The sequence below is a fragment of the Dromaius novaehollandiae genome, chromosome 8 (assembly GCF_036370855.1).
Source record: "Dromaius novaehollandiae isolate bDroNov1 chromosome 8, bDroNov1.hap1, whole genome shotgun sequence".
Classification (NCBI taxonomy): domain Eukaryota; kingdom Metazoa; phylum Chordata; class Aves; order Casuariiformes; family Dromaiidae; genus Dromaius; species Dromaius novaehollandiae.
Window position 1 is genome coordinate 34,793,978 of NC_088105.1, and position 18,748 is coordinate 34,812,725.

General features: G+C 39.5%; 1 protein-coding gene and 1 long non-coding RNA gene across 7 annotated transcripts in view; one reads left to right on the top strand and one right to left on the bottom strand.

Annotated features, from left to right (window-relative positions):
• The window catches only part of ELAVL4 (ELAV like RNA binding protein 4), a 67,539-nt gene extending 55,269 nt beyond the window's left edge, over positions 1-12,270 (top strand). For 5 of the 6 annotated variants that reach the window (XM_026112561.2, XM_026112559.2, XM_026112563.2 and 2 more), the window contains exons 4-7: positions 2,861-3,014; positions 3,426-3,651; positions 5,056-5,094; positions 9,513-12,270. In XM_026112561.2, the coding sequence (XP_025968346.1) occupies positions 2,861-3,014; positions 3,426-3,651; positions 5,056-5,094; positions 9,513-9,840 (747 nt within the window). In that variant the 3' untranslated portion in view covers positions 9,841-12,270. The remainder of the gene's footprint in view (positions 1-2,860; positions 3,015-3,425; positions 3,652-5,055; positions 5,095-9,512) is intronic. The other variant, XM_026112560.2, reaches the window with a different exon arrangement.
• A 4,454-nt stretch (positions 12,271-16,724) lies between these two features.
• Positions 16,725-17,793, bottom strand: LOC135329116 (uncharacterized). The gene is made up of 3 exons (XR_010390333.1): positions 17,693-17,793; positions 17,097-17,202; positions 16,725-16,966 (listed from the first exon to the last, which is right to left on the bottom strand). It is a non-coding gene; the product is annotated as an uncharacterized LOC135329116 (long non-coding RNA).
• Positions 17,794-18,748: the final 955 nt, after the last annotated feature.

Here is an 18,748-nt window from a genome sequence, read left to right on the forward strand (position 1 = left end):
ATGACACGGTCTAACCAATCGATTTGTCGTTGACTGACCTGTGAGGGAAGATGAAAAAGGTTCAAAAGCTGATAAATAATTGACATTACTAGCCTTGCATCCATTCAGCTCGCAACCTTTTCTCCTTGAAAAAGACAGCTGAGCTGCTTTTAGCAGCTTCTGGCCCAGTCTCCCCTGCAACCTGGATGTTTGATTGCAGGAGGAATTAAAATTAGATCTGAGCGGCAATACGTGTTTACAGGTGCTCTCGGTAGATGAATTTGTGAGAAAGTACACAGTATATCTGTCTAGTGTGTGTCTGTATGGCATTCACAAGAACAGGGTAGAATATTTTTGGTATAGGGGTGTGTGTATGTGTGTATATATGTTGTATGTGTGTATATATATGTATTTTAGAGAGAGAGAGAGAGAGGTCAGGTGCTTAGTGCTCTGGAATGAGTGGTTTTGCATATCCCCCTACTTTGCATGTTCCCAGTAATGTGGTATTTGGTTAATAAACATGCCAGTGTGAGAAAACCCAAAGGAAACCCCTGGCTCTTTTCCCAGGAACTTTATTAATTTTGCAGCTCTCAGTTTTGAGCAGTAGGTAAGATCCCTAGCCCCCACCCAAGTCTCCTAAGTGTTTTTTAAACTGTTATTCCTAAAGCAGGTTAAACTCTAGGTGTCTGAAACCTGACAGTGCCCTTCTCAAGGTAAGATGTTTGCAGAGTGTATTTTTGTAGAGACGCGCTGCTTTTCTGAATGCTCCAGTGCCGTCTTGGCCGCGTTGAAGTCAATGGCACACCTTCCTCTGACTGAAGAGAGGGGGCTTAACTCCAGGATTGCAATGCTCTTGAAGACTCGGGGGTTAATCGTACTGGTTTGGGCCCAGGATAAGTTGGACAACATACAGTGAATCTCCCAGACTGGGCCTAGATTTTGTATCCCATCCCTCACGTGGCAGCCAGGTTGCTTTTATCTTGGGTCACTTGATGGTCTTCCCAGAGCCTGCTCCAAATCATATAGTTTTGCAGCAGCACATACTTGAGGAGTCAAATGAGAAGACACCAAAATAAAATACCACAAAACCAAGCACAGCCTCAAACCGTATTTTTATGCATGCTATCTGCAGATGAAAGCACAGTGTAGTTATCCCTAGTTCCCTCTGCCCCAAGCATCCAGCATCATCTTTAGTTACCTAACAGCCAAGCGGTGTCACGTGTATGCTGGCCTTGGTGCATCACAGGGAGTTTGGGAGCCGTGACTGTGCGACTCGCATGCACCTCAGAGTTTGTGGGCCATGAGGTCCTAAATCACTAAGGCACATGATAGTTCCCACCCCAGTTTTCATTTAAACACTAATCTCTGTTTCTGAACGCTTCTCTGCTTGTTGCTTCTGCGGGTGTCTTTATACGTTGCTACCTGAGCTTGCCTCTGTTGATATAAATGTTTCATCTAACCTCTTTTTCACGTTTCTTTCCCTGAATTTTCCACCTCCTCTCTTTAGCCTTCTCTCTAAATGTTAGTTTTAAAAGGTTATGTACAAACATGCAAGTTATAAAAGTTGCCAAAAACCTTAAAATGTAAAATCTTTAGAGTTTGCCTCTATTATGTACAGAGGATTGTAGAAGCGAATATTAGTCATTCACATCATTTTCTGTGTTGAGTCAACATCTATTTTTAGGTGTGGAGCAGATAAAGACAACTCTTTGACACATAAAACACAAAGACATCCATTTGACATCGTTTGTGTTTGGGCTAAGGCTGGAGGAGAGGGGAAGACAATTGCTGAATGCGTTGTATTCATGATGGGACCCCCCCATTTCCTCCCAAGACACGTTTTAAGACATAATGCAGAGAAGTACTGATCTGTTCATATTTAAATAAATCAGGATGAAGTGCAGAATATTCAAGTTCGGATCCAACACTATTTCAGATGTGCTGCAAAGTAATTCTTCATGATCCATGCTGACTGTTTGCCATTAGGCTTTATCCAGGAAGTACTTCTATTACTTTAAATGTATATATTATTCTAAGTGTATGTATTATTTTAAAAGTGCAGAAGGGCTTTTATGCACATACTGTAATTATAAATCTTATTTTTCTCTTAGCTCTGGATTTATATTTCCATAGATAGAACAGCAGTTCAGAGAGAGTTCATTTAATAATTTTCCAACAGTATACGTGCAGTGCCTCAGCTAGATTTTCTCATTTATTTGTCCATAATATTTTATGGTCTGATTTTGGGCTCATAGTGCAACGGAACTTCTTCTGATAAATTGCAGATATGACAATGAGTGTCAGCATACAGTTCCCCAAGCAGATGTTCATTTAGTCTAATTTCCCCAGCACTTCATAGTTCATCCAGAGCAGATCTTGCCAGCTCAGGATGAAAACACTGAGAGAGAGAGAGAGAGAGAGAGCGCGCGCAAGCACAGAAGATCACTCTGCAAATAATCTGATGTTTCAGACACTTCAAACAAAAAAACAAAAAAAGCACCACTGGAACTTCAGAAAGCTACGTATAGTCTGAGTTGTTATATGTTAGATACAGTAAATCATCTATACACCCACAGCCCAAAGGGGTAAATTTATGAAGCTCTGCGTAGGAAGTTGCACGTTAATCTACCTCTGAACAATAGTTATTTTGTGCCTGCACTTAAGAAACCCTTGCATTTGTTTTTAAGCTATCTCTAGCTGCTTCTTTGTCCTTCTAACATTTCCTGGTTTTGTTGGTTTTGCAGAACAAGTAGCCTCCAAACTCTAGGGTTATTCAAGCTAACATTAAAGCTTGTAAAAGGGGGGAAAATAATCTGTCCGTTTAAAATGTGAAGGGTAGAACGAGCTAACTAATGTGCATTTCCTTTTCTTAAATCCCTAGGTGTCATATGCCCGTCCAAGTTCAGCATCAATCAGAGATGCTAACTTGTATGTCAGCGGCCTTCCAAAAACAATGACCCAGAAAGAATTAGAGCAGTTATTCTCACAATATGGGCGCATCATCACCTCACGGATTCTGGTTGATCAAGTCACAGGTTAAAAAAAATTTTCTTGATACGTTCATAGTTTTCTGAAAATGGCAAAACACAAATGCTTGCTGATTGTTGTATTTTAAGGCAACATGATTTTGTTGCCTTAAAATAAATTCTGAAATGCCTTACCTAGCTGTCTGTAAATGTCACTGTTTGGAGGCATACCTGGCTCTTCTTTATTGAGGGGGTCTCAAAATGCCGAATGTTGTTTGTGTAAAATCATTATATTAAATATGGTAGGGTCTGATGGAGAAGAACACAGCTGGGGAATGGCATTTTTCTTTATAGGCATTTTTTCATTTGCAAGCCATGGTATTCTATTCTTAAGTCAAAATTAGCATTCAGTTTATGCTTCATTACGTAGACGAGGCTGTTCTACATGTATTTATTTGTTTCCATGTCTTCACTTCCCAGGTGTTTCTCGAGGTGTGGGATTTATCCGTTTTGATAAGAGAATAGAGGCGGAAGAAGCCATAAAGGGACTAAATGGCCAGAAGCCTAGTGGTGCTACAGAACCAATTACTGTGAAGTTTGCCAATAACCCCAGCCAGAAAACAAGCCAGGCACTCCTTTCACAGCTGTATCAGTCTCCCAACAGACGCTACCCCGGACCACTTCACCACCAGGCTCAGAGATTCAGGTAATTACCTGGAAAAGAGCTGAAGTTCTGCCAGGGATGAAGGTGTGGGGCAGGTGCTGTGCAGGAAAATATGCTTTAGTTGTGTAGGCTGACCTGGTTTTCTTTGTAAAATTAAATATTCTTTCCTGGAGAATGAGGAGGAAAATCTGCTGACAGCAGTAGTCATGTTGTATTTACTAAAACAGCTGAAGTACTGTACAATCAGATCTCAGGAAGTCTCATAGAAAAAGGGAGGACAGAATAGAGTTACACTGATAATCAAATGAACAGTTACTATCCTGTTCTTTCTGATTTTTTTGGTAATGCTTTTATTTTCTGCTGTATTATTACAGTTTTGATGCAGCTTACACTTTGATGTTAATGACAGTGGACTGGTAGCAGGAAAAAAGCTGACTCTATTCCAGTCAGTAGTGGTATCATTAAATGTATTAGCCTGAGATACCTGCTCTTAGTATAAAGAGATCTTGTATTAGTCTTTGGTATGATTCCTTAGGTACTTTCAGGGATGTTTTATGCTTTGCATTCTGAATATGCTGTTTCCATCTGATACATAAACCAGTATTAGCAATACATTCTGTTGTTGTTACTTCTATGCTTTAGGATTAGTTTCAGGCAACCTAGTATTTAAATAAAAAGCTTTTATTAAAGAAAAAAAAGGAAAAGAAATATTTGGACATATTGGCGTAGCTGAGTTGCATATTGGCTTTAGGAAATTGAGAAATAATGTAGATTTTTCAGTGTAGAGAAGTGCTAATGAATTAAAGAACAGCATAGGAAAAAGTCAGTCATTAACTAACTGATATAAAACCAAATATGAATTTAGTATATCTTTGGCATGCTAACTGTGTCCATTGAGGTTATCACCGAGTCCTTCAGTGGATAAAGGACTTACTGTAGTGCACGCCAATGTAAAGCAGAGACTTATACTCATTCTGCGAAACTTGGTGATCGTTTAGACTGACATATTCTGAAGGATTATTATTAAACGTATCCTAATGGGAAGAAAGTTTTATGTTAAAGCAGTTAGAAACAAAACATTTTCCAGTTCCAGTTAACCATAAACGTTAAGGTGAACAGTAGAATTATTTGCTAGAATTTTATACTAATATAGCCTAAGAAAGACAAATTGAAAGTGGTTTTTTGTTTTTTACCACGTCAAACCTTGAAAATGAAGTTTTTCATTAAGAGCGTAGACAAGTTAAAAATTACCTTATATGCTGTGACGGAAATTTGAACACAATCTGAAACTTAACAGAGCAGGCCGCTAGTTGTTAAACTCCTTAGATGTGTGGGAAACTTGTTGAACGTTTCTTCTTTGAAAATGGAACGCTATTAATAATAGTTCCATTGAGCGATCTTGCCATCTGTGAGACATTAACCCAAAGACCCTCCTTCTCTTTTCAGGCTGGACAATTTGCTTAATATGGCCTATGGCGTAAAGAGGTAATTAGAATTCCACAGATTGCCAGATGTCCATGTTGGCACAGATTGGTGCTACAATTTATTTTTTTAATTCACTAACTTTATTTTTTTTTAATTCCTTCTTTTCTTCCACCAGCATGTCAAATTCTTTTTAAGTTTGGACTTCAGTTGGTTTTGTTACTTTAAAGGCCACGCACACAAATTCTGTGGGTTTTTTTTTCCCCCCAACCTTTTTTTATTTACAGGTGGGCTTCTCAAATGGTTTAGGTGCAACAGCTACAAGCTTTTAACTCCGGTTGTCCTGCTAAATGGCGCTTTGTCCAGAATCAGAACTATTAACTTGAGTTTCTAACTAATCTCTGATCTGATAATGTAAAGCTTACCAGCTGAAAATGGGATTATACTGCTGTTATCTAAATATCACAGTAAGATCTTCATTCTCCTACATCTGCCTTCTTCACAAGTTTACTCTGAAATATAGCTGTGTGCACCTTAATCAGCCCGAAGTTTCTTTTGTTACAGGTTTGATAATTTGTTGTAAATATTTCTTGGTGCTTGAGGTTTGTTTGTTTGTTTAAAATAGGGATATGTGTATGTGTTTGTGTGCACGCGCGTGTTAAAATTCAGCTGATTTGTGAACGTTTATGCTGTTTCATGAATATGTTCCATGTTTGATCTGATAGCTAAAATGAGTTGACGTACTGTTAGTGTTTTTTCTAATGGCACACATCAACGCAAGCCAACCTCTCAGCAAAATAAAGACGTAGTCTTATTCCTGATGTTACCCAAAGATGTCCAGCCATCCCCCCACAATTAAGATGAGAAAACACTTAATCTTCTGAAATGCTCTACTCGCCACATTTGAAAATTATTTGAGTTTTTTTTTAAAGCTCATCCTGTAAATGGTATGGTAAGTATATCTTTAAAGTAGCTAGTAGTGGACACATTTTAACTACTGCTGCAGTAGCTATCATGCAAATAAATCGCAAATCTTAAGACTACTTCCAAAAGTGAAAATAATGCTGAAAACAGAGCCTTAGTGTCTTTCCAGAAGCTCTACCTTATGAATTTATTAGTACATTTGTTTTATTAACTATATAGTTAGTGGTGATATGGTGAGTCAGAAATTACCACCTGATTTTAGCACACACTGCTTCCCATGCGTTCTCCTCTCTCATTTTTACCTTGATACATGGCCAAAAACCTTCCAGAGCTCTGGGGCTCAAGTACCTGTCAGAAAGACTGTTTCATTCAGGGATTTTTTCCCTGAATGTTTAACAACTTCTGCAGAATTTCACTGGCCTTTGGTGCGGGACAGATGATGCTTAGTCCTAACAAGCGAGAATTTGATTTCTGATTTCACATGACCTACCGATGGCAAGAAAATTAGTCACTTACCGTTTTGAAGTTAGGCATCTGCTTTCTTAATGTTCGGAGTCTACTGATGGCTTCTGCAATGTTAGTCTTAAAAATCACAATAGCTTTTCTTCAGTAGTAGTCCTTAGGTGACTTAAATTAGATATTTTCCCCTCCCAGCAAATCCTGAACAATTGTACTCGCTGCACTGGCAAACCTGCATTTACAGGCAAGGGGTTGCAAAAATACAGTATCGGTAAAGAAATTCTGAAACTGCCTCTGAAACATCTTCAGTGTAGTTCTTCTGGCTTTGTTTTTTTCCATGTAAACCATGTAGTACTGGTAGAATATGAGATGTGCTAATGTGGAACAAAGGTTTTATTGACACTAATTTCTGATCACCTGCATAACTCATGGCTTTGCTGTTAGCAGTAGACTATCTAATATTTGTGTCAATAAACTCATACTAGTTTCATGTATATTTTCTTGGGAATTACAGCAGCTTCTATGCTTAGGGCACATAAATAGTTGAAAGCTGCATGGCTTAAGGTTTCCAGGAGGAAGCCTCTCTCCAGTGGACTATATGAAACTTTAATCCTTTACATCAGTCAAACATATCTTAAAAATGCAAAACCTTAAAATATAGCATAGCATGACATGCACGACTTTGTGCTTTGTACAGATTTTACAATAACATCACTTACTGGGTATATACATTAGCATTGTGCATTAAATTTAAACATTGCAGAAAACAATTTTTTGCTGGCTTACATACATTGCTAGCACAGTTTCCATTTGTCAGCATTGGGCTTAAAGTCCCATCTCTAAATTTCAAAAGAAATTTAAGCTGTTGGTTTGTATATCATTTATAGGCTCTCAGTCTTGGCCTTCGTTAAAATTTCACCTTGACTTAAGGTAAAGAGAATTAGTATAAATTGCCCTTGTCCAGCTAGCTTTGTTTTCAGCAGCTGGGGAAAAACAACGGGATAGTGGAGCCATGCTGAACGATTGCGATAATATTGCTAGTTTCAGTATCCAAGAGAGAAATTAAAGGATGTTGCGAAAAGTGACTTTCAGTAGGAAGATTGCCATTTATTTTCTTATAAATGGTTTTTGCAAACCTGTATGTGTGTCTGAGGGCCCAGTGCTGTGAGCGTTTGCAACCTGCTCATTTATGGTATAGGTACACCCAAGTGATGTTCCTCAACTTAAGATATATATTCCAAAGTGTCTCGTTTTCTCAAATATACATATAAAGTGCCGTCAGGAGTCAACAGAGTAGGGAGCAGTCATCAAAGTGTGTGGCTTCTTTTATAGTTATTTAATAAGCACTGCGTAATACAGTTTGCTAAATGCATGTGAAAATATTAGAAATGCCAAAGCAGAAATTTTGGAGATCATGAGAGCTAACTTTCTACTCAGCTACCTTCTGAGATTTTTTTTTTTTTCCCCCTTCCATTCCTTCAGTCCTTGCTCAAAATATCCTGGGGAATTATTACTCATTTTGGGTATTAAAATTCACCACATCCAAGTTACATGTGAAACTGGATTTTTTATTAAGGCTTTTCCTTTATTTAGTTGTTGTTTTAAAACATATTGCAAAGTGTAGCTTCAGAAATCATGTCTTTTTTTGTGATCCAACTGGTGGAAGGAAAATTATGTTGAACTTGAGGACTGATACTGCTCAAGGTCTTCATTAGTAATCGAAATGAACGGCTGCAATGCACTTCCGTTGCATTTGTGGGTGACCCTGAATTGGGGGGAGAGGAGAGACAGTTGGTGTGCTGCAGGCCAGGGCTGCCATTGGGAGGAGGAACGGGCTGGCAGGAGCCTTGTGAAGTTCCGGAAAGGCAAATTTGGGGGTTAGCACCTGACTGCTGTCTTCAGCTACCTGGAGGAAGCGTTGGAAGATGGAGCTGAGCTCTTCTCAGAGGTGCACTGCAAGCAGACAAGAGGCAGCAGTAACAAGTTGCAGCAGGGAAAATTCAACTGGATATAAGGGAAGATCGTTCACAGTGAGTGTGATCCCAGAGCAGGGGCTTGGAGAGGTTGCCTAGTCCCATCCTTGGAGACTTTCAAAATTTGCCTGGCCAAGGCCCTGAGCAGCCAGCTCTAACTTCAAAGTTAGCTGTGCTTTGAGCAGGAGGTTGGATTAGACAACCTCCACGTTATCCTGTGATGGTTCTGTTTCTATAAACACACTGTCTGACTTTAGGTTTCCAGTTTAGTGCTTAAACTCAGAAAATAGGCCACAAAAGACAATGGAAAAAGTTATAATGCTAAATTAGATGTTGTAGAAGCATATCTGTCTCTGCTGACTATTCGAAGAGCCTGGGATCCTGCCGTGGACGGTGAAGTCTTACGGTATGAAGGTATTAGTTGGCAAATGTTCACTGATTAGATTTATGCATTCTTTCACCCAACAGTTGCTGCATAAATCTTCTTTAATATATGTGGCCAGCTTTAGGACTTTTTTGTGAACAGCGCAATGTATGTCTGTTAAGAACTGTTAGGAAGAGAGTCAGAATTTGCCACTTACAGAGCTCTCCCTAAACCTAATAGTATTTTTAGCTAAAGAGGAGGCTACTATTACGAAACACCATTGTCAAGATTCAGCTGTAATAATCTTGAAAATAAATCTTGAGGGGTCTGTTTTTTCGCCACAAACTAGTAAAAAGTAAAGCATTAGATCTCCATGGCCCTGAAACTACATTATTTTAGTAAAGGAAATATGTGGTAAATTGCTAGAGGCCTTTTTACATGAACTCGTATTTATGACAGCATGAGCAGGCCCTTTTTGACCTAGATTGTGCTTAAGCATTTCTTTTATTAGATCATTGTATACATCTAGGTTTATGCTTGAGGGGAGATGCCTTAATGCCCAGATTTGGTCTTTATATTTAGTGCAGCTCCCCTCCACTTAAGTAGGAGTTAGAGACCAGAGGTGGCTATGAAGTCATCTTCCAGGGATTGGATCATGATCCTTAATTAACGTTGGATTGTTTATTTATTTTAAAGTCTTGGTTCCGCGTACTTTGTGCCAAGAGATATATTTAGAATAGACCCCTCTTTTTATTTGGTAGGTTCTCTCCGATCACAATTGATGGTATGACGAGCCTTGTGGGAATGAATATTCCTGGTCACACTGGGACTGGATGGTGTATCTTCGTCTACAACTTGTCTCCCGACTCCGATGAAAGCGTGCTGTGGCAGTTGTTCGGTCCCTTTGGAGCGGTCAATAACGTCAAGGTGATCCGTGATTTCAACACCAACAAGTGCAAGGGATTTGGCTTTGTCACCATGACCAACTACGACGAAGCTGCCATGGCGATTGCCAGCCTTAATGGATACCGTTTAGGAGACAGAGTATTGCAAGTTTCCTTTAAAACCAATAAAACCCACAAATCCTGAATTTCATATCCTTACTTACTAAAATATATATATATAAATATATATACGAACAAAACAAAACAAAAAAAAAACTCTTCAAGGCTTATATTCAACCATGGACTTTATAAGCCAGTGTTGCCTAAGTATTAAAACATTGGATATCCTGTGATGAACAGGAAAGGATTTTATAATGCTTAGAAAAAAAAAAAAAAACCTTTGATGCATTGAATGTTCTTTCATAGCTGTCGTTGTTGAATATAATATACATAGATAACAATGTGCAGGGATTTTTACCCGGCCAGCTAGTTTTACTACCTTCCTTGAAGGTGGGTCTTTTTAAGATGACCATTCACTCATTTGAAAAAAAAATAAAACAAAAACAATTTTTACGAACTAATGGGATTAAAAGCGAGAAAAAAGATTTTTCTTTTCTTTTCTTCTTTTCAAAACATTGATCCAATCAGATTGGTAAACCCCCCCACATAAATTAAAGAGGAACAATAAAAATTGCAAAAAGAAGAACATAATTTTGCAACTTTTTTTATTTTTCCTTTTTTCTTTTATATCATGTGAACTAAACAGTCTTCTGTTAGGGAATGGGGTAAAGGGGGATACCTGATGACATAACAATTTAAATAACATTAACAATGTTGCCAAAGAGGTGGTCTCTTTGCTGAAAATGGGTTTCAAGAAAAATCTATTTTTATAAAATATAAAGAATTTTTACAAGAGAATCTGGATTTGAGAAAAAATATTTTGACTGGCTAATTTAGGGGAAATTGACAACTTTGTCATGTTCATACTGCACTGGTAACTTTTTAGAGATCAAGATGTGTGTTTTAAACTGGATTAGTAGATTGTTTTTTGAAGGATGGGCTACAAACAGATGATCTTCGTATCTTTTCATAGCATGTAATAAAAATATTAAATACAGTACGGGAGAGTGTTCTTCCCAGGCACGCAGTTACCCACAGTCAAAACCCAAAAGCAAGGAGATGAGTTGCAAGACGGTTTTTCTTTAAGTCATCAGTATGGGATATCAGCAGAACAAAAGTTAAAAAATTAATTTTTTGATCAAAAACTTCCTTGGTTTGAGCAGTAGGTGCTACAAAATTATTTACATATCTTAGTATCATAGTTAAATGTAATGTGTTTAGAAAAAATACATTTGCTTTAAATTTGTTAAGAATTTTCAAATTCACTTTATAGCCCATGCTAATATAATTGGGCTGTGTTGGCACATTTGGAACACTGTTTATGTTGCTTGAAACACTTATTTATTTAATTGCCGATGTGATGCATATGGCCAAAATCAAATATAGCTAGTTTGGCTAGTCTACTTATTTGTTTACTTAAACTATGGGAAGAAGCATATTATTGTGTCATTTTGTTGTGTGTGTATGTGTATATATAATATAAATATATATATATATAAAGTTATTTTTTCTTTTGGTTAATTTATTATAAGTTGTAACACTTTGCTAGTTTTGTTTGTATATGTCTTAAAATGTTTTCTTATGATACTTAAGTGACAGAGGTATCAAGGTAACTTGTGTAGAAATATTGTTTGATATATTGTCATGTTTGTTGTGAATATTTTTTCTTACTGCACAGTAGAAAAGAAAACAACTGGGTCTTTATTTTAATGTAATTCAGATTGGGGAAAACAGAGCTAAGGGAACAAAATGACTGAGGGGGTGCTCTCCCATGTCCAGTGCACTGATCATTTTAGTATGTTTGTGCTTTGTACGGTTATATATTTAAAACAAAAAAGGGTCATGCTCTTCCCTGAGTACTAGAAACAGTTACTCGCTATGCATAATCTAGTTGATAGTTAAATTTGCTATTGCTTTTCTTGTCTTGTTATATAAAATCTTTTCAATACAAGTTTAGTCTTAATGGTAATAAAACGTTATGGTTATTTATAACTTGTGCTTATTTTGTGCATTTTTTCCATGCTATACCCACTAACTGCATGTAGACTAAGTATTGTTTTTTCACACTGAAGAGGCAAACTTTTGTAGTAGACAAATAACTAAAGCAAAGGCTGCATCATAATTTTATCAGTTTTTTACTTTAACAATGTTAGATTTTAGTTTAAAGGAACACTCATTCAATGTTCAGGGAAACCTTTATACATCATCTGCTATGAATGAGCGCAGTTTGCTGGGAAAGTTTTGATGCATTTGCTAAGCATTAGTGGGGAAGGCATGTCAGAATCTTTTCTCTACGATGTGTTTTACTATCTGAATAATAATAATAATTTAAAAAAATCTTTCTTAGGACCAGGCAGTTGTATACTTTAGTTATAATGAATGACTTCATGTTAACCTTGCTAGTTTAGATCATTTCTGAGGGAAAGTATTGTAAATGTTTTTTTCATAACCTTGTTGTGTTTGAATTATTTGTACTTTAATTGTCCAGACAATAAATGAAAGTGTGTAGAATGGCTATGGGCTTTCCACCTTTTTAACCGTGTTCAGATGTTTTAGTAATCCCAGCCACACCTCAAATGTGGTAGATGTTATAGTCTGATTTCAGAAGCAAGGTCTTAAAGGGAGGTAAAGGTATTAGTCAAACCAGATTAAGCATATTCATTATTTATTTTTCCTTTTGAAGGTTAGAAAGAATCAGACATTTAAGATGTTTAACACAAAATACCAAACTGTAACTGTAATCAAATAACTTTATTTATTTGAATGTGGAAGATATACTGAAGGATTTCTACTCTATACAGTATTTCTACACAATGAAAATACTGACTCAGTCAATATTGAGATGAAACAAAAGCAGCAAACTTTGGCATTATACAGTTTTTAAGCCATCATTTAATTTGATTGACTTTTCTATGAATATGCTATGAATGTCATGCAATATGGAACAGTTTACATATTATCTGCTGTACAACAGTATATATGATCACCTTCCAAATTTGATTCTTTTCACCATGTATTATAACTAGAGTTGATATCTCTTTCAGCTGATTTGTTCGAATCCCATTAATACAAATATTCACTTCATGTTTATGTTCTGTAACATTCACTAATTGAAAATATGTACCTTGTAAAACTGCGACATTGAATTTCATAATTGAGATTAGGAAAAATATATCAGAGGACTGGATGGACTGTGCGGTTCTTCAGCTCCTTCACCTATTAATAAACTCGTGTTTTTGTGAGATTAAGTTCCCATGTTGGTTATAATAATTAATTTCAGGCCACAGACTGAGTTTGTTCTTAAATTTCAGCTTGCTTAATTCATCCTTAAATCAACCTGACCATTCAGTAGTAAAACATGAAAGTTGTTCTTTTGCTTTGCTTAAAGACTGGGCCCTGATAAATATCTTCCATCCATCTATTGCCGGAAAGTGTGTGTGTGTGTGTGTGTGTGTGTGTATATATATATATATACACATGCACATGCATGTACATGTTTATATACACACACATATATACACTTTAGGACACAGTACAACATGCAGCAAACTAGAATAACAATACTTTTTTTAATGAAAACTGAACTTTCAATTAAAAATAAATCAATGGGAAATAGTGGTTGTCATAAAATAACACTGTGTACACAGTGTTATCTGTTACATTTATCACCTAATTTTTTCCCCTGTCCTTTCTTCTGTGTACCTCACACCACTGGAAAAGAAATGAGATGAAAGTCCCCATGCAGTCTGGCTCCTTTAAAGGCAGAAATATGGCTGCACTAAACACAACAGAGTTTTGCCATTGACCTCAGAGAGGCCAGAACTTTAATTCAGATTATTTCCCCCCAATCCACTTCCACTTAATCGAAGTTATTCACCTCCAGCACCTCAGGAGCGTAAGATAGCTATATGGAAAGGAGAAATTGGTCATCTAAGCAGGATTACGTGAGCTGTGTAAAAGCTCACATACACATGTAAAGAGAAGGAGAGGCCTCTGCTAGTTGTCAGGTTCGGGCATGCAGCGTTCTGGCGCACTTTGGCCATGGCCGCAAGCAGACGCTGGATAAAAGCTGTTGCAGATGGTTCCCTGCTCACTACACTGCTCCTATCTGCACATTTCTAAAAAGTCTTACAAAACACAAGTCCTGCCCAGCTGGGAAAAGAACCACATTTTTCTAGCACTGGTTCAAAATAATCAAGTTTTATATTTCTTTTGTGAAAGGGTAATCACCTTTTTTTTGTTGTTTTGTTTGTTTTTTTCCCCAGTTAGCAAGCCTGGTGTGTAAATGGAAAACCACCTGGGGGAGGGAGTTTCAAGTGCGCTCACTTTAGGCTCCACTGCAGGCCACCTCCGTCGCGGTGAGGGAAGGACTCTGCAGTGAAAGGAAACAGCAGTCTGTTGAAAATTACCTTTGGCACATCCAAATTTTTACCGGGGAAAGTCAACTTACCTTGTCACAATTTCAGTGTCACTATCAAGCACAGACAGCCTGATCTAATTAATTGTTTCCATCAGGGTGGCCTGGATGTGCAGCTCCTAACCAAGGCTTTTAACGGGGTATTGAGTGTTGAGGCTTAGGACAGTGAGTGGGGAGAGGCGCACGCAGAAGGTGCTGCGAGGAACCACTGTCTCCATTGCCTGCAGAAGGAGTCAGGAAAGGCTGTCACCTTGCACATCTCAGTCAAATGACCACAGATATATGATGTAAACCCAGATCAACACGTGATCACATAAAATTTGCTCCCTGCCCTGAAGATCTTACAGACTGAGCTAGCCGGACCAAAGTCATTCATTGCACATCCAACGCTAAATGAGAGAGCAGATCCAGCATAACTTCACAAAAGTGTTGGCATCTCAGACTAATCTGGTACCTCTCATTTAAAACCAAACAACTTCCTAAACCCAGGAGCCATAATGGGTCCAGTCTAGCTGAATATCAGTAAATCATGGCTGGGGGTGGGGGGGGGGGGGAGACGTGACTTCTGCGGGAAGCTGGACTAAAAACAACACCCTGGGGTGCTGCATAGTCACATGAGACATCTCGGGCACTGGCGTAGTGCAGTCCCCACCCCAAAAAAAGCTAACCAAATCCCCTTCATCCCAGGTGTATCACAGGGGTATTTTCAATTGCCACAGGGCCCACTTGCAGCATTGTGCAAAAGGCATGGCTGAGGCTTGGGAAAAGGCGCTGCAAATGGGCTCAAGCGCAGTGAGACTACCCGGGCGCTCAGGAGGAGGGAACCTGCTTTTACAAAAAGAGCCACTGAGCTCCAGTTGTTTTGTTCCCATAAACTGCATTTCAAAAAGATCATTCTCTGTAAATCTATCTGGGACACGCACTAGAAAGGGATGTTGGAAGAAAAAGCAACCAAAAAGGACAGTTCGCACAAAGGCAAATTAATTTAATTTGCCCAGAGTTTATGGCACGATCTCAGCTGGTTGGTTGCTTTCTGACTGTCAGATCAGCAATCATCTGAAATAACCTTTCAGTAGAAATAGCTGGGAAGACACACACACACACACACACACACACACACACAAAAAGCCACTTCTCAGACAAGACCTGAAATGCTGTTTACCACACATACCTAAGATATCAGTGATACTTTAAACACTGATCCAGCATATTTTTTAAAAAGCTTAAACTAGTTCATGTTCAATTCCATTCAACTTTCAGATGCTATGGGGCTGCAAATTATTTCTTGTATAGTAGCAAAAAAAAAAAAAAAAAAAAGGCAAAAATAAAATCCTAACACCTCTATTCTATCCAATCCGCCTCTATTCTATCCAATCCGTAGGGGGGAGAGGAAAAAAAAAAAAAAACACTCTATAATCTCAAAGCAGCAGAGTTTGTACCTACAGGCACTTTTGACCAGGTTACTACCACCACTTACCTACGGGCAAACCAAGCTAGTTTGTTTTTCCCTCAGCCCTAAAGGAAAAGCCGATGTGCTGCGTTCGGAAGCAGGACCATGGCAAGGCCTGCAGCCAGCAGCGCTGCGCAGCGCATGGGGCTAACCCGCGGCGGGCTTGACCCCGGCATGAGTGCCCCGTGCCCAAGCACAGCCGCTAGCCCAGAGGCTCCCGGGTGCGGTGGCCGCCACGCGCGGGTGGCTCCCGGCCGGCCCCAGGGCAGTGCATGGCGTCCTGCCCTTGAACTGGAGGAGCCAAACGCCCTCCCTGTGGCTTCTGCTTGCCCCAGCCCTGCACAGCAGCCATCCCTCGGGCAGGAGGTGCAGCCCAACAAGGGTCTCCAGCCTTGGTGCCGTGTCCTGGCGTCCCCTTTAACCTGGCGCCCGCTCAGGCCCTCCGGCCCCCGCCCAGGGACGTTGCCAAGGGCCCAGAGAGGTGCCCGGTGGACACCTCACCCTCGAGAAAGGCAGCGTGCCAGGGCTCCCGCGCTGGGGAGTCACTGCAGCCACAAAATTAGCACTCCCCCAAACCTCGAGGACGCTATTTCCCCGCTTGGGATACACTGAGCTGTGGCTGCCCTCACTCCCATGGGAGCAGCTCCTGTTTTCTTGCCCCGGGGTGGCCCACGGCGCAGTTGCGTGGCCCCGGGGAAGGCATTCATAAAGCCACGTGGCTTTATCAAATTAGCAGGAAGCAAAAATAAAATCCCCCAAACTTTGCAAATGAACGTAAGCAATGCCAATGAAAGAGCAATCATTTAAAAATAAATCCTTGATAAGGAAAGGAACCCACCAAAGGAGAAGGGGCTTAAATCTGAGGCCTCTTCTGTACTGGGTATAAATGCACACTGATTAACCGCCTTAGCAACCTTTTTCATAGCAACATCTGGGGAAACTGACACTGAGGCCCAAAATACTTATTTTTATTTAAGTGAATTTTAAACACACACGATCATTAGCTCTTCAGTCTGAGCGTCATGACTGACTCGAGCTGCCACTATCCATTTGCTTTAAAAAAGCACTTAGACTTTTCTTCACTTGCATTTTGTTTGAATTGCACGGGTCCTATCAAAACGATGTGCAAGAATTAGCTTTTTACAAACAATACAATTCTGATTTTAAATCAGCACATGAGACACTTAATTAATTTTGTAGGATACGGAATCTGTTGCAAATATACAGCAGTACACCCACACATCACCATCTGCTGTGGAGAATTAAATGTACAACTCACAAATGAAATCCTGCAAAGTTGGTGCAAAAAGGTCCTTGCTTGAATTTAAACAAGGCTGTGGAAACCTGCAAACACATTGCAAAAGATCATGAAAACAATAACAAATTTGTCCATCTGTGAGTCATTTCTAGCAGGGCTGGGTTTTTTTGTTTTGTTTTTAATACTGGTATATTTGCAATAATTGTTGCAGCTTACCATGCACATTCCACAACATGTATTTCAGCTCTTCTCATGGGCAGAAAAAGTCATTCATGCAGACACTCTGAACAGGCTCCGTTACTCTAGACCAGGTGCTCTAAGCCTTGGGGGGAAAAAATGACAGAGATTCCACTTCTTTAATACTGGATTTAGCCACAATTTTGTAAAATTGGCAACTATGGCAGTTGTTTTGGATGTTGTATTATTGGAATTATTAACAAACACTGTTCTACAGCAGTGAGGAAAAATAAACATCAACAACTACTGCTGCCATGGAAGAACTCTAACAAACACAAATATCCTTTTGACTTCATTGAAGCCAATCTTTCTTTTTCTAATCTTGCCTCCTCATTTTTTTAAGATACCGATTTAAAAACGAGCTCATAATTTTACACTTAGCAGTGCCACATGACACTAAGTACTGTACCCGGATCTCCTGCACTAAGGCAAGTGTCTTGATACAACACAGAATGTTTCTTCATCCATTGCCAAGAAAGCCCTTGGTCAACTATGGCCCAGTAAAATGCAAGGGTATGTATAAGGAGGCTAGAGCAGACTGAAAGCACGTATCTGTGGACAGTGTGAGCCCCTACCTTTTCAGAGTGCTTAACGTTAAACCCCAAGAGAGCTGAGACTGCTGAGGGCCCGCTGGAAGCAGCGGGCTGCGGATGAGTCCGGTATCCGCTGCTCATAAACGCTCACCAGGTGCGTATCTCAGAAGAGTTGCCTTGGGCAGCTGTATGATGATTGCAGCTATACCAGTGGCCCCTGAAAGACAGAAGTCCTTCCCATTTTATTTTTAAATAGCGAGTCAGAAAAACACGCTGGCATTTTCTGTGTTTATTGTTTCATTTTGGCATACAAGACGTATCAGTACTCTGCCTCGAAACGCATGTATGATGCTATAAAGGCCAATAGGACCTGGACAGCTACATAGGCATCCCCGGCACCATGAGGTTATGTATGGCATATGGGATATTTGCATGACAGCATTCCCTTGCCCCAGCCAAAAATGCTCTAGATTGGTGTTCTTACAGGGTTTTTTTGGAAAGCGAGAAGATATTTCAGACCCTTCCTTTACATCTCCTAAATCCTTTCTGAGAGGCATGTTCTTCTGAACATACGTTTATCCCCTAACACACCTGGGAAGTATTCTCAGTATACACACACACACAGTGTAATTTATGCTGAGGGGCCTGTTACATGTTTAACTCAGATAAAATGTATCAGTAATTAAGAAATGCAGCAGCAGAGGTACAACTCGCATGTAAATTTGCAGAAAGAAGTCTATCAGCTGAATGAACGCCACTAAAGACTATTTGAAATCGCTACCTAATCAGAAAACTATACACATATAGTCATTGCCAGCATTTTTATGAGGAAGATTATCTCTGTACTGAAAAATGAGCCTTGTCAAAGGGGCTGAAGTGTGCGTATATGAAGGGAGCCCAAACATAAGTGTCACAAGGGCAGTGGTTCTTAGACAAGCTAGGAGAGCTGTGAGCAAGGACGTCCTAACTCCAGCTGGAAGCCACCTTCAGCAAAGCACCAAGCTGCCTGGCCATGCTGAGCAGCAGCAGAAGGTAGACAGATCTCGGCTTCAGCAACCCATGTCCAAAATTCAGCGTTAAGCACTGAGGAAAGAGCAG